Source organism: Siniperca chuatsi, linkage group LG20 (genome assembly GCF_020085105.1).
Source record: "Siniperca chuatsi isolate FFG_IHB_CAS linkage group LG20, ASM2008510v1, whole genome shotgun sequence".
In the NCBI taxonomy this organism is placed as follows: domain Eukaryota; kingdom Metazoa; phylum Chordata; class Actinopteri; order Centrarchiformes; family Sinipercidae; genus Siniperca; species Siniperca chuatsi.
The window spans coordinates 14500430-14509138 of NC_058061.1; the positions used below are offsets into that span (position 1 = coordinate 14500430).

The following is an 8709-nucleotide window of genomic DNA, read 5'->3' on the forward strand; positions in this document are numbered from 1 at the left end:
AAGAAAGTAGAATTAATTATCAACCATAATTAATAAACGTGCTTTGTTGGGAGTATTGACCTGAGTGTTTCTTTTATGAATGTGTCCCCAGCGGTCCAAGTGAACGTGCTGGACATGGAGACGATAGGGGACTGGGCTAAGTTCTCAGTTAATGTGGTGTCTGTGTACAAGAGCCGCGGTGAGCCCTTGAAGCGAGGCGACAACAATCTGTGGGTACACATGAAGGACCTAGCCTGCAAATGTCCCAAGATCCAGATGAGCAAACGATTCTTGGTGATGGGTGGCAGCGACGGTGGAACGGGCACAGGGGCGGGTCCAGGAGTTGGGCCTGGGGGTGGAGCCACCAGTCCAGGGGCAGAGCGTTTGGGCCTAGTGGCTGATAAGAACAGCCTGGTGATCCAGTGGAGGGACGTTTGGACGAGGCGCCTGAGGAAGTTCCAGCGCAAAGAGAAGAAGGGGAAGTGCAGCAAAGCGTGATGGGAAAGCAGCGTTCATCCCTTCCTCTTCCTCCATCGCCCGTCTTCATGAAACCCTTACCCAGTGATCTCCCTCTCCTCCCCCTGAATCCTTCGTCTTCCCCCATCATGGGAACAGTGCACATTAGAAAGACTGCATGTACCCTACCTGTTTAAGGACCACGTTTTGTGTATATTGTATAATTATTTCCCTTTTTATTTTTCAAGTTTTGTCTTTATGTCAGTTGTCCTTTTTGTCCGATTGGTTTGCCTTAAAAAGGGACCATTAAAAAGGGTATGAAGTGTAGACAAAAGCAGACGCCATTCCCTCCCTCGACGACGACAGCGGAAATGTCCACTTGTCCCTCAACTATGCCCCCTGACGCTCAGCCGCCTCCTCCTGTCAAGACTGTCTCCTGCCACTTTGTTTGACATATAAGAATACCAGTGCTCACACTTCACATACTTCTCTGAGGATTTTATTCAACAGTGCTTGTCACTTCAGAGACTGACTGATTTCAGCAACAAGACAAGCTGCACATCCTCAGCTTGGCCTCCTCACGTTTCATTGTTGAAACAAACTCAACTTGGATCAGCATGAGCTGTACCACCTGACAACCTTTCAACATTTGCTGTTAAAATGTTCATAAAAAAACTGGCCTACTTGCTCCAGGTCTCTGCAGTACAGACTGTAACTATAAAACTCTTGTCCCGTGAGGAACCAAGGGCTCCCTTTGCAGGGACATTTTTCCACAGCAAACCTCAGTCTCACCACCACTGCTGCTGCCACCAGACAGCCCTCACAGAATAAACTGCTCATGTAGGCTGTTATATCTGCAAATATTTGATGCCACTGCTCATAGTAGAGTTTATATTCTTTGTGTGGCTACTTTTTATCTCATCCATCCATATCCCAGCCATATCCTTGTTTGAGATGTATCTTTTTGTTTCATTTTACGCAGAACAAACCCTGTTAGCATGTGTGAGTCACATTCCAGGCCTTCGGGGCTGTGCCTCTTCACCACCAGTCCCTCTCGTGAGTGGTTTATAAAGTCATGCATCACCATCATGTCTCATTGCTTGTCACTTTTTCTGGAAGACAGTTTAAGCGGTGTGGACAAATGGCTGGAATTTCAGAACAATACCAATATTTCCAAGGAGACTTTTTGCTTTATGGATAATGTCTTCCGCTGGGTAGTGGCCTTCCAGATGTTGCTGTGTGGCCAGTGTCATTTCTTTGTATTTAAATGTCTGAACATTTTCCTGATGTGTCTAGTGACTGGTAGACTTTTGTTTGCCAAAATAAGAGATTGAAACAAGAGTTCCTTTTCATGCAGTAAAAAGAAAACAAAGTCGGATAAACAACATAGTCGTGTTTTTCTCTAGCATATTTTGACAAAATGAATGAGGCTGGAAAGTTTTTAGTGCTCACTGATTGTATTATGACATGAGAGGATCATATTTCATTCCTCATGTGATTTATTATGCTTGCATGTTTGTGGGTTTTGCTGGTCCATCAAAACCTTACAGTGAGCAAAGCAAGACCTAAACCAATATGAGCATCAAGATCCAAAGGAAAACTTCCCAAGTCATCTTCCCCCACTTGCCTACCCTAACGCAGTCCCTGTCATCCTTTGCCAAATAAGCATAGTCAGTTTTTAAATTCAATTAAAAGACTATGGAAGTCAGGACCAACGAAAACCACAGAGAGAACCGTCTGGTAGCTCTCAAGCTTTTATCTGCCTTTTGCTGTTATTTCATTCTGTAAAGCACATTACAATTTATTTAAATAGAGTACAAGACAAACACACAGTTTTGAGGGGCACATCAAACTAGCGTAGCAGTGAGTGTGCCGACAGGCATGTCATGCTAGCTAGTGGTTACGCTCCTCTGGCTGCGGTGGTATGTTTGGTTTGTCATTCTTCCAAAAGTGTCTCTCCTCTGCTCTCTTCTCTCTTCTCTGTGTCAGCCACCACCCTCCCCAAACTCTCTTTTTAACCCATTTTGCATGTTGTATATTCAGTGTTTTAGATAAGTGACAGCACAGAACAAGGGTGCCAAAACTCCTCAGTGTACTGTACTGCACTGTAGTTCTTGTTTTCACGTCTTCAGAGAATGTATGTCAAAACTGTGAAGAACACACTCACACAGGTGTATGGTCTGATTGTAAGTGTTTATGAAATAATGTCACCAAGCTTAAGAATGTGGATGTCATGACAGTTGATGCTATTATAAACTATGAACAGGGTTAGATGATGTTTAAATGATTGTAGATCTTCATGCTTATCTGACTGTCTCATAATGACATTTTAATGATCTAATCCAAAAACAACCAGTAACCAAAATGAGTTATCACCCTCCTTGATTTCCAGTGTGTGACAAAAGAGCAAAGAAGGACATAAAAAGCGTTGAAGTTTTGACAGCACTATGCCCAGGGCACAATTCCCACCGTCGGAATTTCACAAAAATGCAGAGCCAAACAGTCAATTATTTGTGTGTTGGCTGTCCACAGTGGCCTGTCAGACAGGTGGTGTTACAGTAGCACCAGTCTCCTCACCCTGGTATGTGAGTATGGTGTGACACATTATGATGGATGGTTAAATTATGTGACCGTGAGGCCTCTCTGGTGCTCAACTCCTTAAGCGCCCAACACACTTGTGGAGGACCTGCAGTGTCCTTGAATTTGGACTTTCTTTCATGTAGAATCACATAAAATCCTTTTCTTTCTATTGGCTCCCTCTTTTCCTTTTCTTAAGTGCCCACCCCCAATGTTGAAATAAAGATAAGAAGAAAGTGGGAGCCAGATGCTGTTTGGGGGGTGGAAGTAGTCTTGTGAATGCTATTTAGTGAGCCTCATGGGGAGAACCGTCCTGTTGTTTTACGTTAACTAGCCCAGCAGCTTGGCAGTAGAACTGAGGCCATAACTGCTTTGCTTTGTTTCCCCCCTTTGCAGCATTTATAGCATTCACAGGTGTGTGTGTGTGTGTGTGTGTGTGTGTGTGTGTGTGTGTGTGTGTGTGTGTGTGTGTGTGTGTGTGTGTGTGTGTGTGTCTAATTAACCCTACCCAAGTAAACAAGTGATATGCACATTAAGTGAAAGTGCAGAGGGGTGAGAGAGCTCTCATTTGAAGGTGGACATTTTCTCAGTTTTGCCACTGTTTAATGTTTGCATTGAGGAGTCTGAACAGCCTATGATGAACAATTATCATTTACATTTTCCTAGTCTGTTTCCCATTTTTTATGTTTCACTTCCATCTTGCCTCATTTAATAAGTTTTGACCGATTTTAATGTTGTAAATATGTACTGAACTGCCTCTTGCCATTTATGTTGTCTTTTATAAAGCGTCACTTGGCCTGGGATGACTCATGTGTATGGATGTACAAACCAGATGATGTTATATGGATGTAGTAACCAGAAACATATGCTTTTGTGATCACGACCAGAAGATGTGGTTCAGATATTACACAGAATGTATTCCTTTTGGTTTTATTTTGTTTCCAGACAACAACCGCCCAAATTGTAAATGACTTTGAGGAGGATTGAGTAAAAATGTGACACGGGCTGATCGGACCCTCTGCTTTTCCCATAGAGGTACAGACGGGAACTGACACAACAACCCACTACTTTCTGTTACATTAATGTCCTGGGAATAATGCGTCAAAAATTGCCCACCTACCTTTCTTGGCGAACAAAGGGATTCTTCCCTCAGTTCAGTCCTGCTCTTCACTTGTGTTATATCAAAGTCTTCCTTGTACATTTTCCTCTGAGGCAATGAACCACTGACTTTTTAATCTAAATGATAAAAAAATAAATTATTAGTTAATGAGCTGTGTGTTATGGTGATCATCTGTCTCTTTGATTGCAGTCATTAGCCTGAGCTGCGGAAATTATATCAAATTGTTATGTGTGTGTTTCCCATTGGAAAGTATGCTCACATACAGTGGGCAGTGCTCTAGTGTGTTTCCACTCACAGGGGCTAAACTGGGGTTTGAAGGGGGAGAGTACTGGGCAGAGCGGCTCCCCTCCTCTATGAACGGAGCAAGAGCTAAAGCTCTGTAAATAAACAGTGAGGCACACACACACACACACACACTTGTATGTGTACCTCACCTCTGAGGAAACCCAACTCCAGAGTCAGGTCCAAAGCAGGAAACTCCTTACTCCCTCCCCTCTCTCACCTACAGTCTCCTCTCTCCTTGTCTCCCCACCCTTTAACCAAACAGGCCAGCTCCATCCATCCTTCTGAAGGTAAATTACAGGAAAGCGACCATTTATCATCACTCTCCCCAGGCATGGCCATCAAGGCTTTGAGAATAGAGGTTGCTGAGATTGTCTGGACACACACACACACACACACACACCTCTGCATCAAGCACATCCATCCTGGACATCTTGGCATCAGCTTCCCATTCCTGTCCAGTCCCCATTATGCCAAAACGGTTTAAATGGCCAAATCGACAGTGGAGATTTATGGTCCTATAATTCGGTTACAGGAATAGAGTCAGGGCTGAGTCTAAGTGAGACTCCACTCCCCTTGATATATTTGTTACTTCACAAGATTGCAAGATTGATTGAATTCTGCAGGTATTTGACTTAACAGTGACATCTCTCTTTATCTCTCTGTCTTTCTCTCGTACTGCTTGTGACAGGACTGAGATTTTGGACATCCTGCAGGATGTTCTCAGGCTTGTGAACTCTCCAACACATGCTCAAAGTTTCTGTTCATGTCTTTATCTCTCTCTCTATCTCCCTGCATCATCTGGCTTATATGGGCACAAATTCACATAAAATGATAACTGTCCCTTAAGTTTTCAGATTTTAGGATGGAGAAGGGAGGTATTCATTAGGATGTAAATACTCTATAGGAGTGTGAAGGTTCAGGCTGCTACCAGTGTTATGGAGGTGCAACAAAACATATATCAATATAGTAAATGTAGTTTCCCCTCTTTAACATGTCCATGTAGCCAATTTTTTTTGTTAGTGACAACCTTCAAATAACAGATGTAGGATCATCATCAAAGGATACTAAAGGACAGTACCCACCCCAGCCACAGCCTGTTCACCCTGCTGCTGTCTGGCAAGAGATACAGAAGTATCTGCTGTCCTACCATCAGACTACAGAGCAGCTTCTTCCCTCAGGCTGTGACACTCCTAAATTCATCCTCAGCACTCCACCATGTAAATTTCTATGATTTATTATTTCTATGACATATTCACTGATCTACTGTATATAATTTTTTTGAGTAGCATAAAGGGAACTACAAAACAAAATATCATTATACCACTCTGTGTTGTAAAATGATCAAAAAAATCTTTCTTGTATCTTGTATCATGTACCTGTTCTCTTCTGTGGCACTTTAGGCACATTTTATGTGAACTTTATAACCTGTGCTGGTCTTTCCATCCCCAAAGTCTCTCAAGCCAGAAGGCCACCGTTCCAACTCTTAACAGGCTTCTTCCACACTATATGTTTTACATAAGACAGCTTACCTACTGTTTCTGTTGGGAGTATGCCTCTGCATCAGTATATCAAATCAGTTTTTTGTTATGACCTGCACCAACACCCAGTTTCTCATTCATTGTTCTGCTTGGGTTTCCTGAAGTTTCTTCTGCATTAGGCTATGTTAGCTTGCAACATCCTCTGTTGTTTCTCTTTCTCTCTCTGCCAACAAAAATGTCTTTCTCCATATTCCACCTTGATAAATGTGTATTTGCTGGCAATCTGTTGCATAAAGAGCTGAGGGGCTCTGCTTGTATTCGTTCTTCGTGTGAGTGACTGGTCTGGGAGAGAGCTGCTGCTAAGAGCACTCGAAAAGAGCAAAGTGGATCTGGCCAAATACTGTCCATTCTTCCCCCTCCCTATCCTACTGACACTCGCACACACATGCATACACCACCAAGCAGCAGACGAGGGGGGCTTACCAATCATGCTTTCATAAGCTGCCAAAGCGGCTTCATTGGCTTTAAATGGAGCCTCATTACCACTGTGCTTCAAAGCTCAACAACGGCATTTTCCAGCATGGGGTCTCTCTCTCTCTCTCTCTCTCTCTCTCTCTCTCTCTCTCTGTGTGTGTGTGTGCATGTTTCCTAAATCTTCTCTTTTCCTTAATGTACTTCTTTTACTTTTCGCCACGTTCACGACTTTCCATTCTAATGATCTCTTTGACTTATTTCCCTTTTTTATTTCTTACCCCCCCCATCTCGTTCCCCCTCAGAGACAGTGAATGCATGTGTGAATATCTGAATGTATCTGTGAACACTCATGTATGTATGGGTCACCAAGTACTAACCCACTCCCCCAAAACCGCAAAAAATGTGGCGAGAAATCTGTGTGGACCAAGATCATAAATATTCAGAGGTGAAGGTCTGATCTCTCTCTCTCTCTCTGCTGCATGTCTTTTCTCTGAGTGAAACCAGCTGTCGTCTAAAGAGACACCACTCCCTCTGGAACTGACAACATGCGTGACAATGACCACACCTCCACTCGCACATCTGTCATCCTTCAATCTCTCCATCTTTCCATCTATCCATTTTTCCATTTCACAAAAAAAGAACTTTTCATCCCGATAAAGGAAATGTCTTCTTCTCACTTTCAACCCATCTGATCTGTAAGCCCACAAATGGGTCAATCACATCCATGACAATTTTCCAGACACAAACACACAGTGTCGAGGATTGTAAGGGACTGCTGTTGCACATAACTGGGATTCAGTGTTCCTTTGTTGGTCTTTTTTATTGGAGAAACAAACTTTATTGGGCCAGTGAGTGATTGAAAATGAGTGAGGAATAGGGGGTAATTTAAAACCAGTGTGGTCCCTGATAGGAGCATTGTGCAGCACAAGCCTTCTCCTAATCCGCCCCTCAGCTTTGTGTTTGATTGGGTACTGTTGAAAATGGGGATGAATCTGCCTCTTCAAAGCCTGTAACATAAGAGGAATGTGTGTGTGTGTGTGTGTGTGTGTGTGTGTGTGTGTGTGTGTGTGTGTGTGTGTGTGTGTGTGTGTGTGTGTGTGTGTGAGTGTGTGAGTGTGCGTGAGTGTGCGTGCGTGTGCGTGTGTGTGTGTGTGTGTGTGGTGATCACAAAAAGCAGATTGTGTGCAGATGGACAAATAGAAATTACACTGATAAATTTTCCCTAAGCCCTATGTGAGTTGTCTCACTTATAACGGCACATTTTCATTTCAAGAGTTACAATCCTGGCTTTAGGGCTGAGTAATTATTAAACTTTAACTTTAATGTGAACACTTTTAATGATAAAAGTGATAAAATGATAAAAAACACCTTCAATATTTTGCAGTGTTGTGTTTGGCCGAGAATGCTCCATCTGATTGTGGTAGGCTACTTCAGGACCAAGCCTGGGGCAGGCATTTTGGTTTGGGATAAAGGTTGGATACAGAAATCAGAGAGCGTATTGGCTTTGATTTTGCCAAGGTCTGAGGAGAGAGGAATGTCAAAACATAATTCTCCTCACACTCTTACAAGACAGTTCAGTTGGACTAGATGACAGATGGAGAGGTCATTGCGCTCACTGGTTAGATCCGGTGTAAAGGGTCAATTATTTGTCTATACAGGACATACACATCATCAAACCAGATTAACTGGAATATAATCATGAGAAACATACTCACAGAGCATCGTATGATGAGTCCCACATTTTACAGGAGAACTGTATTCTGAATTAAAAAATTTCAGAGAGCATTATTCATTCATATTTTACAAGTGATGACAGACTGATTGGTGAAAATGTGCCATATGAGGAGTATCCATGCTGAACTGGCTTTGAATTGCATTGGTCGTCTCAGCCAAACATTTGATTAAATATGCATAATTCAGTGGTGAACTGGGGGCAAGCTGTGTTTGAAATAAATCTGACTCATTTTTTGGAATACATATACACAGTTTCTTCATAAATGGACAGAGAGAAACATGTTTTGTTGCTGAGTCCTCTAGAGCCAGAGAGGGATGCAGACGAGGAATGGTGTTGACAATATGTCTTTAGGCATTTTCCAGAAAAATCTGGTTTTGGACAGAATTTAATCTCAGATAAGACCCAGGTTCAATAGTTTTTCCAATCAAAAAACAGTTTTCCTTCCTTTTTGGAGTGAAATTAGCTTAACATTGGCCATGTTTTCTCTCTACATCTTTCCATGCTTTAGAGTCTTCCATTTCTTGCTAATAAAAAACTAGATTTAGTAAGAATGCTCTTCTTTCCCTCTTTCAGCTCTACACCCCAGGCTATACTGTACCATATTG

At 42.6% G+C, this 8709-nt stretch overlaps 1 protein-coding gene across 2 annotated transcripts in view; it reads left to right on the forward strand.

Moving 5' to 3' along the window:
- ntn2 (netrin 2) overlaps positions 1 to 4282 on the forward strand; it is a 44207-nt gene extending 39925 nt beyond the window's left edge. For both annotated transcript variants that reach the window (XM_044178855.1, XM_044178854.1), the window contains exon 7: positions 92 to 4282. In XM_044178855.1, coding sequence (XP_044034790.1) covers positions 92 to 477 — 386 coding nt within the window. In that variant the 3' untranslated portion in view covers positions 478 to 4282. The remainder of the gene's footprint in view (positions 1 to 91) is intronic.
- The last annotated feature ends 4427 nt before the right edge of the window (positions 4283 to 8709 follow it).